This window comes from Misgurnus anguillicaudatus, chromosome 2, assembly GCF_027580225.2.
Source record: "Misgurnus anguillicaudatus chromosome 2, ASM2758022v2, whole genome shotgun sequence".
In the NCBI taxonomy this organism is placed as follows: Eukaryota; Metazoa; Chordata; class Actinopteri; order Cypriniformes; family Cobitidae; genus Misgurnus; species Misgurnus anguillicaudatus.
This window is the reverse complement of record NC_073338.2, coordinates 29,316,662-29,333,799: the sequence shown is the minus strand read 5'-3', so window position 1 is coordinate 29,333,799 and position 17,138 is coordinate 29,316,662. Positions and strand designations below refer to the sequence as shown.

General features: G+C 37.6%; 1 protein-coding gene across 1 annotated transcript in view; it reads right to left on the bottom strand.

The window, feature by feature from the left end:
* Window positions 1-206: 206 nt before the first annotated feature.
* Window positions 207-17,138, bottom strand: part of plppr5a (phospholipid phosphatase related 5a) — a 37,111-nt gene continuing 20,179 nt past the window's right edge. The window contains exons 4-6 of the mRNA XM_055202419.2: window positions 12,596-12,772; window positions 7,889-8,023; window positions 207-1,677 (exon numbers count right to left, since the gene is read on the bottom strand). Of these exons, the coding sequence (XP_055058394.1) occupies window positions 1,648-1,677; window positions 7,889-8,023; window positions 12,596-12,772 (342 nt within the window). The 3' untranslated portion in view covers window positions 207-1,647. The remainder of the gene's footprint in view (window positions 1,678-7,888; window positions 8,024-12,595; window positions 12,773-17,138) is intronic.

Here is a 17,138-nt window from a genome sequence, read left to right as displayed (position 1 = left end):
GTTGAAAAAAACTGCCAAGTGTCGAGTCAAGTATTAATTGCTGGTGTCCACTAAAGTCCACCAAAATGAGAAAAATCCTGCAATGCTCCCCCCAAAAAACACAATTTCCTCTCGACCAAACAAAGAAAGACATCAACACCCTGGATGACACGGTGGTGAGTAAATTATTTGGATTTTTCTTTTAAGAAAATGGAATACCGTATTGCTTTAAGTCTTATAATCTATTATCAAAGCATTAGATTTGGACTCACTGATTTCACATTGATTTCAATCTTTGACATGACCTCGCTCTGCCAATATTAAAGATATCAAGGTTATATATTCACAGAATGTTCTTTACGTTATATAGGATGAAAACTGACTAGCTGGGATTTCACAAAACTGTGTCAAAAATGATTTATACCATCAAACTTTAGTTTTATAAAATCAGCCATGAATGTGAAAATCAAATCTCCAGTGAGAGATCAAACACAAACTCAATATGATATGAAACAACTCAGCAAAATGTAAAGGCATCAAACACTGCAGATACTTGATGCCACAAAGTTTATAACATAAGAATACAAATATAATACATTTGTTTGTTTTCAATACAATTAAAGTCCACAAACTCTCTGTTTGACAGATACAAGTATTATTTCAACTCTTAGTGATGATTAAAACAAAACGACCTTTACCAACCCACTAGAGACTACCTACGGAGGCGACATCAAGGGCAGACGCATGAATACTGTAGGCACAAACATACACACCGACAAAAAACACAAAGCAACATACAGTATACAACAAAGCAGGACTCATCACAGCCTCTTTGGGCAGTACCCTGGGCATCTAATCTTTTTAAGATGGTGTAATCAGTTGGCAGTCACAACAAATTCATCAGCCTTACCCAAGGTGCTCTCTTCTATAATGACAGCAAAATCAATCCCGGCACTGGTTATCACCTCATGCTCATGTCAGCTCACCTTAAAGACCCCATGAAATTAAAATTGAAGTAGAGGCTTGTAGTCCATGTTAAAATACTGATGACTCATGTTGCACCAGACAGATTTTTCTTCAATCAAACGCTCTAGAGTGAGAATACCGTTTCTTTAATACTATGGTTCTGTATGTGACATAAGTACTAGTTCGATAGGTTAATAAGTCTTGCCCAAATATATCTTTTTAACAGAAAATATATCAACTCAGAAGAGACTCGGGAGGTTAAGACAAAGGATCTTCTGGTTACTATTTTGCATTAACAAAACATAAATAACTCTGATGAGGAAGAACAGTGATATATCCTATAAAAAAAACTCTTTCAGAGACCATAACAAAATATCAACATGGGCACACAGATGATGTTCTACATCAGGATATGTGTTAACACACTTCAATGGACATCATGTTTAAATTTCACTCACACATTACCCTGCATGTTCAATCACGAAAACAGTAATATATTTGTATAAAAATAGGAATGCGACCCTAAAATAACTATTTTAAAAGAAAACATGGAACAAGTATAACAAGGAGCACAAGTTATCGACATATTTTACACGCTTGAAAAAAGGAGTGTAAAAATAGCACATATTAACATTGCACTCAAAGGTGTCGCATCAAAGAGCAGCAACATTATCCAGCTTTTCATTGGCCGTCTTTCATTTGTCATGTGATCTCAGCATAGGTGATGGGATTCTGAAAAATCAAACAAAAGGCACAATTTAACAATTACAACCATTGTAACATTTTTTTCTATTTTAATTCAACCAAAATATTAACAATTTATCAAAAATGCATAGTCCAGCATGATTAAATATAATACAATGCTACAGTGTGGGTGTCTCCAACCCTGCTTCTGTTGAGCTGCCGTCCCCCAATCAAACACAGGTGAACCAGCTAATCAAAGTGTGTTCAGGATTGCTTGATAATTACAGACAGGTGTGTTGGAGACACCTGGGGCACGTTCAGGTTTGGCCATGTCTCAAATGGCACACTCCGGACTTGTGGCCTTTCTCAAGAGTACACACTTTAATGACATCATGTAGTGCAGACCTTTAGGGACCGTATTTTGGAACAGACTCGAGCGTCACATCGGAAATAAAAGAGAAGTTGCCTATTAGTGTGAACTTCTCACATCTGTCGTCTGATTGGTCTGATTGCTCTTTTGCAAGGACTTCTGGGTTGGCAAAGTGTGTGGAGCCTGCAGCAGTGCGAGATTCGCCAAAGACTGCATCGAGGGTGCAAAGGGGCGCTAATGAGCACACTTCTGAGTGTAAAAATGACAGATGGGACACCCTACACACTATTAGACTAAGCGAGCACGTGCAATTTAAGGCCATGAGACCGAAAGTCCACATGAAGTGCACCATTTGGGACAGGGCCTTTAAATCAGTGCGTAACGTTTTGCTATGGTTTCTGGAAACGATGTGCACCGGGGTTTGAGATACAATTTCTCTTATTTGGTGGGTGTGTCAGAACTGCAGTCCAATCAGCAGCAACATGTAAATAAACTACATGGTACTAAAGAGACAGCTCGCACAATTGGTCCAAGTTGAAATGTTGTCTTTCATTCTGGACGGCACGGGCAGTGACTGTAACATCGAGCATGTTTTAGGAACGTATTTCATAACGATTTCATCAGGCGCTGAAAACATTTCAAAAAGAATACAAATAATTGCCTTCTCAGCTACCGTAGTTGCAACTGACCTGTCACATGACCTAAAGGGTGATTCGCATATCGCGTCTTTTGCATGCTTAAGTTCGTTATTTCAAATGTAGTTGACCCGGTTGTGATGCGCACTCACTGCAACGCGCTCGTTTTTTCCAGGCACATCTGCACCGCATCGAGTTAAAAAGATGTTAAATTTTCAGAATGACGCAAGCGCACCGCTGGTCATGTGACGAACCTTTAAACAGGCAATCCAACTCTGCTACCTGGATGGCCGGCACAAAACCCAGACCTTAACCCATTTACAAGTTTTATGATAAATTAAAACAGCGATTATAAACCAGACCCCTCACCCAACATTAGTGCCTGACCTATAAGGCCCTTATTTGTGCCTAAATAAAAGCAAACCCATTAAAACATTGTGTTCCAATGAGCCAAGACAAGACATCGTTGATCAGTTTAGAATTAAGACCTAGCTGGCATACTGGATTTTAACACAGCCGAACAAATATGACCACTCTGCCTCTGCAAAGTTAAAGACACCTTTCTTTTGCTGTGAGAATAAGTAATATATACCTAAAAGATTAATGACACCGCCTTGAAATAACCTGCTTTTGTGGAATGAGTGCTAGCCGTGCATTGCAGCTGTACTGTATGTTTTGGGCATACACTCAGTTTTAATGGACTGTGTTATAGAGCCCCTAGGCTCACTCATACTTGAATCTAAAATGAATCGTGGGAAGTCATATTGAACTATTAATCAAACATAGGTGGAACTACCATTGCTGGATGTTGAGGCAATATTTGAGATGAGACTTTGGGTATAAGACCTATTGAGTATTGTATGCAATTTCTAATAAGGTAAGAACAGCCCTTTCATAAGAAAGTCTCTAATGTGTTCTACTGTATTTTTTGCATTAAAATCACACCGTGCATGCTGATATTGAGCATCATAATCCAAAATGCAAATCAAGGATTTAAAATTCTCTTTACACATGCCAGGCTTAAGGATTTCAAACAGCTTTTATTAAAAGCTTTTCTGAAGTATATTGCTTGGAAAATTTTCATTTTAAATCAATCATCATAAATGTGAAGTCTAAGCCAGCTCAAGCACATGTTATTTTAAAAGCAAAAAAGGAAATAATAAACGAAAGAAATTTACATTTGATTCTAATTTGTCAATAGCTGTGTTTTCTTTCTGTTTCTGTGCATCACATTGCACCACCCTTAGAATGTAAACATACTGTATTTGTCACAGTTCGGAGGCTTGATCCTTTGAGGACAGCCTCTGAAGTCCACGAAGCAAATAGCTAAAATGAGACAGCCCAGTCTATGGAGGATCCATACTGTAGTTGTGTCACCCGCTGTTCCCTTCCTCCGCACCTGTCAGTGGGACACAGCTGAGATGTTTCTGGCTTATTAAAGGGGACATTTCACAACACTTTTTTAAGATATAAAAACTTTGGTGTCCCTAGAGTACATACTGTATGTGAAGTTTTAGCTCAAAATATCATATAGATAATTTGTTATAGCATGGTAAAATTGCCACTTGAGCAAAAATGTGCCATTTTGAGTGTGTCCTGTTAAATGCAAATGAGCTGATCTCTGCACTAAATGGCAGTGCTGTGGTTGGATAGTGCAGAATAAGGGGCGGTATTACCCGCTTCAGACATCACAAGGGGAGACAAATTTCAATGACCTATTTTTTCACATGCTTGCAGAGAATGGTTTACCAAAAGTTGCTGGGTTGATCTTTTTCACATTTTTTTAGGTTGATAAAATGACTGGGGACCCAATTATAGCACTTAAACATGGAAAAAGTCAGATTTTCATGGAATGTCCCCTTTAAAATAAACATTTTATTATTGGAAAATATGACACCTTGATGTAGAATAAACTAACTATATAACAGTATATCAAATGAATCAACCTTAGAAATATATCAAACTAAAATGCAACATAAACAGTATTGCAGTGATAATATTAATAGAAAACATAATTAATAATACTAAAATAGTGACTAGGTCCTTTTTTTGCTAAATACATACTTTTATTTAACAAAAGTTTTAAATGTTTATTTTAAAATATTCAGCCGTTATAGGCGCGCAATACATCTAAGGATAGCCTAGGCTAGGAATTCATTCTATCCTTTGCGGCTTTTAAGGCTGCATTTTAAGCAGCCTTTGAAATGGGTTGGCCTTACAAGTCTTATGCAATTACGCCCAATTCGGCCTTACACGCTGCTGTGACGCATTTGGTCAATGCAGCCTTCGAATTGGGACACAGCTATTTTGCTGCTGTTCACAGTCAGTCAGGGGGTATTTTTCCAGAAGAAGAAAAGGCTTGTAGTGATTTCAGTTCAACAAAGTTGCATTGATACATATTTTTTTCTTCAATATTTGCTTTAAAGCATATTTCATTTTTGTATCCGCTTTGCATCGTTCCAAACAACACACTTTAGCCTTGACTTATTCCATGATACAGAACAGCCTCTTGTAACTTATTGGTCACATTACACACAGTAGGGGAGAGTGGGGCACAACCCATAACGCGTTTTGGTTTTGGCTCAATCGTTAAAAAATGTTTGAGTTTGAAAAATTATATTTTTACACAAGCAACACACGCATCTCTGCTACAAATGAACATTTGAAGTTTGTTTCTACTTACCATTCTTGGACAACCAAACATGTCAGAAGTGCAAACGTTAAAACTTGACCCCGTAGGTGGGGTTAATTTTAACAGGCAGGGGGTTAGTTGTAACACTTGCTAAAAATTAAGTTTAGGCAAATATTTCAATACTTTTTTGTCTATATACTTGAAGTGGATATTGTTTATATATCTGCCTATAACAGACCGGTATCCACACTGTTCATCCCTCATCTAACCATAGTTTAATTATAAATGGGTACAAATGTCTAAATATGTGAGAAAAAGCAGCACCATTATGACAAAAAAAATAAATACGTTATATGTGACCCAGTCTGTAATAACCATACTACAGTTTCAAAATGAAATTCTGAGATAATGAGCATCAAAGTCTGATTTTAGCAATTCATTTCATTATGATTTTAATCTTTGACATGACCTTATTCAATCAATATTAAAGATATGAACAAAAATACATTTTGACACACACTTTGATAAGACAGGCACATTTATTTTGTTGGCCGCCAGCAATCATTAGTGTGCAGCCGATTTAAACAACGGAAAGAATTATGCTAACGTTAGCTGTTTTCATATCGTAAGTGCTGAGCTGGGTGAAAATATTTTCAAGCCCACCCAATAATTTGCTCAGAGCTGCAGACATATTTCAAAAGGATGCTATGTTTCAGTCAACAAGACACTGATTAAGATGACATAACATTGGTTTTGGTATCTTTAACACCCAAGTCAGAAACTTCCCCCCAAAAAAACATATGATGAAAAAATTTACTTACATGCCACCAAAACAGTCTTTTATCAATAACTCTATGGAAAAACATTATACCTTTCCATAAATTTGCGGGAGACCATCTTTTGGCAGTGTGAAAACAATACGGAAAAAACAAATTGCTCAACCCTGTGCAACAATGCAAACGGTCCGTGTTACAACTAACCCTGTGTTAATTTTTGCCCCACGCACCCCTATTGCGTGTGCAATTAACAGCAAGTTTGTCAAGAGAAAATGCTGTAGTTTAAAAAAAAAACTAATAAAAGAAACTCTACAAGAAGGTATGCCTACATATAGTAACTCAGAATGTTTAGTATCAAAAGCAGGATTTCTAAAGCCCTTTTCACACAGACAGTACGGAAAATATACAGAAAATGCATCCAAAATTTGTCTGGGTCATTTGATTTTTGGTTCATTCACACTGCCAATGGTTTTCTGGAATCTGTGCGTGCGTTCACACAAATACCATAAAGATCCGTAAAGACATGCGTCTGAAGTTTGCTTATTATCCGTTATTTCTATCAAGAAACCATGCATTTTTGTTTATAATGAGACTAAAAAAGGAGCATGTGACACGTTGTTCTTGTATGCTAGTGAATGATCTCAGCTTCAGATTGGATAGTTGACGAGCTCCCTGATCCCTGCTTCATTCCAGTTTGCAGACATTTCTCATTGTGAATGTTAATCTGAATTTAAATCCCTCATTTCAAAGACCTGAACCATAACTGTAGGGCTGCAGCTATCGATTCTTTTTGTAATTGATTAATCTAGCACTTAATCGATCGATTAATCGATTAATTTGATAAATTTTTTGTGTAAAATCAGTGAAAGCTACGTTACCTTGTTTCATCGACGTTTGGTGAAACAGCAGTGGAGTTTTCGGTTTAGATGCTAAATGTAATGTAATGATAAGAATGTAATGATCCCAATCTTTAGACATTCCCTGCCGTTTATGGACATCTTTGCTCTTTGCCATCGCGCCAACTAAATTCAAAATGTATCACGCGCTATGATGTGCTTCCTGAAAATTGAACAACGGTCCATGTGAATCAGATCACGGCGCATGTAGTGCGCGACTGCGCGTCATAGGAATTTAACGAGGCTTCGAGGCAGAATTTTTGCCTCGAGGAATTTTTTTTATCGAGTTAATCGAGTAACTCGATGAATCGTTTCAGCCCTACATAACTGCATTATTGCGATGATTCTGCGTCATGTTCACACAGAGACCTTTCCAGGAATGTTATGAGAATGTTACTAGGCCCTCTTTCCGGGAGCGATCCCAGAACATTAACAGGACGTGTTCGCGTTCACACAGAAGCTTGTCTGACAATTTTATGTTTTTTTTCTGGACCAAAGTGCTGTGTGAATGAGGTTTAAGTGATACAGACTTTTTGTAAAACTGGAAGATCAGCTTGCAGATTAACTTTGATCTCTTGTGACACAGATACAAGAAAACTGGCCTGAGGCAACAATCGAACGAACATACTGAAAAGATATAATGGGATTTACCAGGAAAGGAGATTTAACATTCTTCAGAACATAATATATCAAAGCCTGTTTAATGTGATGGTTGTCATGAAAAGTGTTTTAATTTTTGGAAATGACTCAAGTGAATAATAATGTTCCTCTGCCTCATGCATTTCCTAAAAATGCAATTGCAATCCTCATACTCCTCTCTTCCATACAATAAGAGTAAATGGGGACTAAAAGCAAACCCCAAAAATGTCTCAAAGTACTGTTTGAGCTTATCTATATAAAAACATGATCTTTATGTATGATTTTATGCATGAACGCTAATGGTTGAATACCTGCGAGGCTATGTATTTCTCCATGGCATCTTCCATCCTGGGCTGTGTGAGCACAGGACCACTGGACACACTTTCTTCCGGCGGTATCTCATCAAGTAAGGGCTTTCCTTTGAAGTTTTTCACCACATACACCACCTAACACGAGAGCACCCGTAGGGAAAACAAAAGAGAAATAGAAAAAGATGTCAGTTTTACACTTCTCAAATGCCTTTTTGTACCACACATAGAAAACTCTGGCCTTTCAGGCTGTAAATGATGATTTTATAAGTCTGGAAAGGGCAAAGATTCTCGCATGACTTGTTGCCCGCAGTAAAAGGTTCAGTGTTCTTTCAGGAGAGAGGAAGCATGCGAGTCTATGTCCTGGAGGACATTCATCCATTATCACACCAAAATGAGTGTTTTCAATGAGACATTATGAGCAAAGCTCAGCCAGACTCCAGCATAGCCCAAAGGAGGATTTCAAAAAAGAGGGCATCTCAGTTCTCTGTTGAAACTTTTGTGCTGTCTGTGTATATGCCATCTAAACAGTATAGTGCACAACAAATCACTAAGGAATTAAGAGCTAATAACAAGACCACCAAAACCATATACAGTACACACAAAACTGTAATGGTCACCTCTGCTTTACATTTGCATATGCCCTTTGTGTTGGTAATATGGTGTGTTCTCAATTCTGGTCCTAAGACTCAAAGCACTGCATGTTTTAGGGGGATGTATAATTGAATGTGATGTGTTTTGTGTCCATGTTAACCTTCCTTCCTTCTTCCCCTCCTCCAACTTACCATAACTGCAGAAATAGGTCAGCGCTTTCTGTATCTCCGCCTCATAAGGACAGCACCACAAACATTTATGTCTTTCACAAACTGACACAATATGAAGTAAGCAGGCATAAACTGATAATATTTGAGTGTTTTCTATGGCTAACAATGGGTTTTCCAATCTTTGACTCTGTAAAAAGCTTTAGTAGCCTACAGTACAGTATATGCAACCCTATATCACGACATTGCGTGACTATTTCACGCATGGACCAGCGTGACAATGTCACGCTTTGCCGCGTTTGAGCGTGTGCATGTCACGCTTTCTGTTTGTGTCGCTGTCACGTATTGGTTACTCAACTTTTTTGTCCTATTTTCAAACCATTGTCGCTTCGGTTTAGGGTTAGATTTGGTGCTTGTGTTATATGTCACTTTAAGTATTTGTCACTTTAAGTATTGGTTTATAAAATAAAAAGATACAATACTTATTCTTTTATATTTTCTAAACTTTAACCAATTGTCACCTGACGTTGGGGTTAGAGTTTGTTTAGGTAAGGGTGTCATTTTATGTAAATCTAACCCTAAACCAAAGCGACAATGGTAAGAAATTAGGACAAAAAAGTTGAGTAACCAATACGTGACAGCGACACAAACAGAAAGCGTGACATGCACACGCTCAGGCGCGGCGGGGCGTGGCGTTGTCGCGCTGGTCCATGCGTGAAGTGGTCACGCAATTTCGTGATACTGGGTTGGTATATGCCCTATCCAGTAGCCTGACTTAATTACTTAACAGTGTTTACATGAAGTTTACCTTTGCATTACAGCTTACATGTGTTATGCAATCAGAGAATTAAAAGTAAATTAAGTAACTATTTTAAAGAGCATCAATTATCTGATCCACGATTTTAAATTTCCTTTGGTGTGTAAGTGTGTTAGTACATGGTAATGACATGCAAAAGGTACAAACCCCAAATGAAACGATGACCCGAGTTATTGTCTCCAACGTAAAACAGTTTTTTTTGTAGGCAACAGTTTACTTGGTGATGTAGACAAGACCGACATTTTTATAACTCCTCCTGCTTCGGAATCACAGCATGTAAATTAACTCTTGTTAGCATTGCATTGTGAGCGAATCTTTCAAACATGGTAAGGAGCGTCATATTTCTTGCTATAATGTCAGAGGTATTCAGGCCAATAACATGTACAGATTAGCTGACCAATAAGGGACGCAGCGCTTTTCAAATGAATTAGTTTTGTACAAACGTGCGTTTTAGGAAGAGAGTAAAATCTGGAGCTACAGAAATGTACAGTATGTGTTTTTTAACCATAAACCACGCGAACAAATTGTATTATACCAAATACACAAAATAATGTTGTTTTTTAGCAATGACCTTTCATAATGAACCGTTATGTGTTTATTGCCTTAGGATGAGACGTTTCATCTACATACACGGAGGGTCCCCTTACATGGAAGCCGCCATTTTGTTCAGCCATGTTTCTACAGAAGCCCTTAATGGACAAACTTTTTACTAAGTTGTCTCCAACGATGACATGTTTGTCCGGTGACAGCTACCGTAGTTTCTCTATGTGTTTCAAAAGCGAGAGGTGAGCAATGGACTGAGCCGTTGGTTGCAATTCGCAACCTCACCACTAGATGCCGCTAAAATTTACACACTGCACCTTTAAACAAATACCTCATTGAAAATAACAAATTTTGGTTTCCTACTCTACGTGTTGTTTATTTTGCTTGTTATATAAATTAAATACTTTAAACAGATTTTGTTGTTATTTATTCTTAGCCGATTTAACCGGAAGCTCCTTGGTTTTCACGAAAACCACTTGTTTATGTTGTTACTGCTGAAACCGTCTATAGCTGTCCCTCACTTTTGTCATTTGACAGTTGAGCAGCATCCATTCTCCACCACATCGCCTTACTCTCGTCTGGTATCGATCCCAATTAAAAAAAGGGGAGTACTCTGGGTTCAGGCTAAAATTCCAAACTCGAATCCCTCTTCTTGGACGGCACGCTAAACACGCTTTGTTAACTTATCATCAGTGGCGCTGGGTCGCCGCCCCCCAAAGTTGTCATGTTTGTGTGTCTGGGGCGCACTCCTAATGAGTGCCTATGTAGGTCAGTAAAAAGGGTAAAAACATGTGACCTGAGGCTGAGCTCTAATTGGCTGGTTTCGGATCCGCCCTGGGGCGCCTCAAACCCTCCCACTTATGTTGTAAGCGAATCAGTATTTTTTTATGCCGTTGACCTCATGTGATTGGATCGTTTTCAGAGTCTCATAACCACATTGCAGATTGCCATGTAACTGCTAGATACAGTACTGATCAGTTAAAGCAAGTGAAATACATTGAAATGAAAGAAACTATAATTTTATGCTTACAAAATCACCCTTTACAAGACGTTTAGTTGAAGAATAAATAAAGGATTAAGGAGCTTGGACCAGACTGAGCAGCAGGAAATTATCATGGTCGAGTTTACATGCTTTTCCAGGACTTATGGCAAACGGAGTTGGCTAACGTAAGCTGGATGCTATGTAAGTCAAATGCCTTTTATTATTTCCCTGTTTGAAAGTGGTATACTAGGTGAAATTTGAGCTGCCTTTGCGTGGACATGATGCATGCAGTATTTGAACTTGAATGCTCATCTTGTATGTTGTTCATGATCAGAAATGAACAGGTGAACGAAAACAATTATCATTAAAACATGAAATGACAGATAATTGACTATGTCGGGATTTTCAAATGAAAAAGTCTAACGCAACGCTGGTGTGTGTGTTTGTGTGTGTGTATGATTACTGTACCTCTAACTGATAATAAACCCACATTATACATTCATACCGTGTGTCTCAATTCGTTCCCTAGCTCCCGAGGTCGTGAATCAATATATCGTGTACACAGGTTCGGGCACTGGTAAGGAACCTAGCTCACTTCACATTGGGACAATGTTCACTTATTTTTCTGTCACGTGGCTGCTTTAGCGCGTTGTAATCACTCACAGCTGTTACTCATCAACAACCGGCAAAACCAACATCTCTCTGACTTAATTTTAAAAAACAGTAAATTGTGAAAAATGCTGTCATTATTCTCTTACATATATGTGCATAAAATTGGAGGCATAATTACATTTTAAATGTAATAAATATATTTACAATGTTAAATAAATATTATTATTTTAAAAATTGAGTAGATTGTGGTTCCTTACTGTGTAGCAATGTGTGTTTATATTTACAACTAAAACAAACGTTTGTCTTTATAAAAGTTCTGTAACATTTCATAAAGTTTATTGAGTTGGATCACGTGATGTTCGGTTGGCGAGCAGAAAGGGTCACGTGATTTCCGGGTAGGGAACATAGGGACCATCGATGCTCACTGGTTTTTGCGTTGCATTGTGGGAATTTTTAGGGAACGAACGCTCCAGTGCACTGAACGGATTTTGCGATTGAGACAGCCCTTAAAATGGCCGACTCCCTGATCAGTGCCCTGACTACTGAACAAGGGAGCTGATTGAGACACACGGATAGTAAATTTATTTCATGATTTAGTTGACTTCAACAGTAACATTTACAGCATTTTAGCTAAGCAGTAATGATATTCATCACCTGATAAATGGCTATTTACAGACCAGCATTAATACAGTAAAAGTTTAATTTCAAGTTTGTATGCGCCCCCCCCCCCCACAAATATTTTTAGCACCAGCCGCCACTGCTTATCATATCTGATTACATGTTAATACGAACCCGTGAAACAGCCAAATTATTTTATCAGCATAACAATGTGAGTAAAATATCAACAGAATTGGTACAGTATGTCCCCTATTCACAAATTCAAATAAAACCCAATGACATGAATATTATAGATGACGAAGTATATGAAATACATATGTATTTAAAAATGAATTCTGTATCTTTATGGCTATGTATGCTCTCAGATGTGACTTTACCATAAACACAGCTATGGCTCCTCCGATGATAAAGCCGGTGATGACATCAGACCAGTGGTTGCGGTACTCCACTACACGATTAATCCCTGTTAGGAAGGCCAGACAGACGAGCCCCAGAGAGAGCACCGGCTTGGCCAACCGCGTCCCTTTGGCCTTCACTGAGCATGTGATGTACATCTACAGCAAACACAGAGCACTCTGTCATACATCTTCATCTCAACCTGTGTGTAAACGGTTTTCATACCTCATCCATTCCCTGCTCGCACATGTGTGCGTTGCTTCAATTCATCCATGTTTGCTATAACAGATGGGGATATGTGTTGTGCAGAAGGCAGAACACATTACAATATATGAAGAATAAGCTACTCTCCATTAGAAGGTTCAGATGGCTAGTGTGGAATTGTAAACAATTAAAAAAATCTTCTATGGCCACTTAAAATAACATGCTAAATAGAGTTTAGACACAACCATTTGCTGAAATATATATTTAAATGTTTACATTATTTATCCAGTTTAATGATTTAAAGGGGAGTGATGCACTATAATAAACACTGTAATAAACTTAATGCAGAAATTACTTAATCCAGGTATATTTTAATGTGTTGAATGCTACTGACATGCCGGTGCATTCATTACATGTGAAATACATTGTTAGCTACATCATTTCCTAAATCACAAACTGAAAAGATGGCATTTGAAGACTAGTCTGGTGGTATTTGGAGAGACCCTGCATCGTAATTGCTTTTGTCCTCTCTGTTCCCCATTGCAGCTTGAGCTTTAAAAAGAGAGGAAAGGTGGACAGTCAGACGTATTTATTCTCCATTCGACCTTCATCTAGCAATTTTTTATTTCACATGTTTCTTTAAGAATCCATCACAGGAAAAGCATGCTAATTAGGTAACAGTAGCCCTTAGGCATGTCTGAGCTATTGATTCTCCTCCAACTTTATGACTTTGTGTCAGCTGAATATGAATGATTAAAGTTATTCATTTTTTTATTGTCCTAGGAGCTATAAATTATTCTCCAACAAGGCCAATTTGGACATCCTACACATGCCTTCGGGCTGTTTGTGTCAAAACCTAACCTATTACAATTTAGACCATTTAATGACTTGATTTAATGAATTAAACCATCGAAATTAAATTGATTGGAACAATTAAGCTTTTAGTGAATACTTTAAGTTCATCCTTATTTTTATTTGTTTCCTAGAAAAGGAAACATTTTCAACAATGTAGCCTACAAAATGTTACATTGTTATAACTCTTTCCCCGACATTATTTGACAAGTTATCTCGTCAATTAAGAGAAAACATAAACATTAAAAAAACATGTTCCTGATGAATTTTTATGTTAATTTTTATGTTTTTATGTTCACTTACCCAATTTATGAAAAAACTGAAGCGAAAATGTTATGTACTAATTTGAAACTCTGTGTATGTTTTGATAATCGTTCTGAATCTGATTTCTAACTAAATTCCTTCACAAAAATACAATTATTTCATATTTTTGCTAAAAAAATTATTTCTTAAAGAAAAATACCCATTTTAGCCTGTTATCACGGGTAATTGTCCATTTTGCATTTTACACGAGAAAAAAAGAAATTTGCAGAATTTAGATTATTAGATTGATAGTTTTGAAGCTGAATTTTCGTAACGATCTTTGATGGACTCAATTAACCAGAATGCACTGCGCGAAACTGAGTCATTAGCTCCACCCACTAACTGATGCAGCCTTCAGGTTTGTTCGACTTCGTGCGGCGCCATAAAAAACCGACAGCTGGATGATGTCAAAGTTTCGCGAGAGCGATTTAACCCCCTGGGGTCCAAAAACGCGGCGCCGCGTTTTGACGTGTTTTTTCCTTAACATGGCAGAATCAACTTAAAATACTCCATCATTAATAATCATACACTTACGTGTTTGACATCATTTGAAACGGTAAAGGGTCTTCTTTTATAAGTGTTCATTCACAATAACAACAGATCTTTGTGTTTTTGTCAAATAAAGAAAATAAACAGGGTGTGCATCCAGACATTTCTGTCTCCGCCAGCTGTCTCTCAAAACACGTTACAAAAATCAATTGAAACTCTGCGAATACTCGTCACACAAGCATGATACACATATCCAAAGAAAGCCTGAAATGTCTACTTTTAAACAAGCTAAATATAATCGAAAACAAATAATGCCTGTTTATGTAATCTGCATTGAAGTAAAGAGAGTACAGTTTTTCCTGGCTGACTTCATTATCTTTAATTCGGTCACGCCCACAGGCGGTACCCCGCTGTTGACATGGAAATCAACAGACGAGCGGTTCAAACTATAATAAACAAAGTGTAAAGTTTATCAGATTTAAAGACTTTACCGCATGTTTGGTTTATAAACTTTATACACACACGTGAGGAATATCTTCATTTATGTCTGGACATTGAGGAAGAGAAGCATTTATCTTTAACATTACGTTAGAAGAACAATGGAGGACGCACTGGAGCTGGATTAGAAGTAAGTAACGTTAACAGTTAATTTATACCATTTATATTTGCTATCATGTAACTTAATATGCTCATGTCTTGTGCAGTTCAGCCTACATACAGTAAGCAACCTCAGCAGACTGCACGCTTTGGATTGAAAAACTCCTCTGTATGATTTCGCAAACCACTCTCGCGGTACTTTGACGTCATCCAGTTGTCGATTCTTGCGGCGCCGCATGAAGTTAAACTAGCCAAATAACTTCTTTTTAACACTCACCCTGCTATTAAATCAACTCAAGTCAACTTGTACATTAACTCAAGTCAACTTGAAGTTGACCGGCAGACGAACCCAACCAAAGAGTAACTCCACTTTTACCGTCTCTGAAGGGGAAATCACCAAAACCCTCGATAAAAGATGACTAAAACATGTGCAGTATGTGGATTTAAGGACAACAAATTCAGGCCACCGGGAGTTTTTATTGTTTACATCAACACGACCAGTCAAATCACGGTTACTGTAGCGGTTAAAACCTTTAATTTTTTTATATGGAGTTAGTACATTTGATGGCAGCACAATCAACTACATATATGTGATGAAATATAGTGTTGGAGCATAATGTTGTTTTAGGGTGGACTTCCGCTTTAAGAGTTTAAAACAAAGAAAAAATATAGATAGGATGAAACTTTTTTTTGCTGTTTTGTTTGTTTGAAAGCAGAGGGTCTGTTCTTTTATTTGATATATTTGTATGTTTATATATAGTTTTAGAAGAAGATTTTCCTAAAAGGCATTTTGTGAAACTTTTCTGAAAATCACAAAAAATGCTGGGGGGCAACTTTTCAAAAAATGGCTGGCGGGGAATGACTTAACTGCCTTGGTTTCATAGTCATAGCTATAAATGATCAGAAATGTATATTTCTCAGCAAATAATACTTTCTGACTACAGAAATGGATGATCATTAGCTTATCTTTTCTACTTTTACCATAAAGTACAATAAAGTGACAAATCAACCGTTTGGTAAAGCACATTTTTAATTTTTTTTAAAAAACATACTAACGTTTTTCATGGCACCAAGTAACATCATTTTGTAAAGTTAGACACTTACAGTGTAATATGTCAAAAAAATATGCTTTCCTTGCAAAATTTCACTAAGAACAGTTCACATGAAATAATTTCTCTGATATCTAAGACAGAAATGTTGTGACAGGTGCTGTTGATTGACACTCAGATTTTTTTGGCATAACATACCTCAAGCAAATGGTAGAGATAGCTCAACCAGCTTAGGTACTCCTCTCAATAAAATATTTTGACTAAAAATGTGCTCGACCATTTGGTTTAGACGAGGTAGTTAAAGGGTTAAAGTGTTGAATGGCTCTGACCGCAATGCAGATGCATGTAAGCATTTCTACGGTGCGATATGAGCCCATTAATTTACACAGGTCAGTCTGGATCTCAAAATGGCCAAAAATCAGAAAGCGTGAGATGCAAGGCTTCTACTGAGTTAAAGACCTTGCAAGATCTGATGGGAAAATGAAAATCAATTTGCTGTGTTCAAAATGAGTGCAGTGCAGCTGGGATGGGTTTTGGTTGTGTTTCTTTTTTTTGGACTTTGAGAATAAATGGAAAGTGGCTTTTCATGCTTATTTTTGTTATGGCACCATTAAAAAAACATGTTATGAAACTCTATTCATACCTGGATCAATAACAACGTCTGCATAAAAAGTGCTCTCCAGAAATGGAAGCGTCAGCGTAAGTTCTACCAGGAAGACTCTAATACCACGTCATTCATTCATAAAATCGGCTTACCAATCACAGCTCAATGCCGACTATTTAAACGCTGAACTAACACTCTCTCCTGCTGCCCGTAGGTGTCGTAGCTGAAGTTCGTTTGCTCGATGCTTAGTGCAAACCAAACGTTTTCAAAGCGATTGTTACTCGTACCACGCAGAATCGGATGTCAAAACGCTCGCCCTTCCTCTGCTTATTTGTGAATTCGGTATGTTTACTCGGCCCGCAATGTTTTCGTGCCAATTTAACCTTTTCCCAGGATCTCTCATCCACGATATGCTACTCGTCTCAT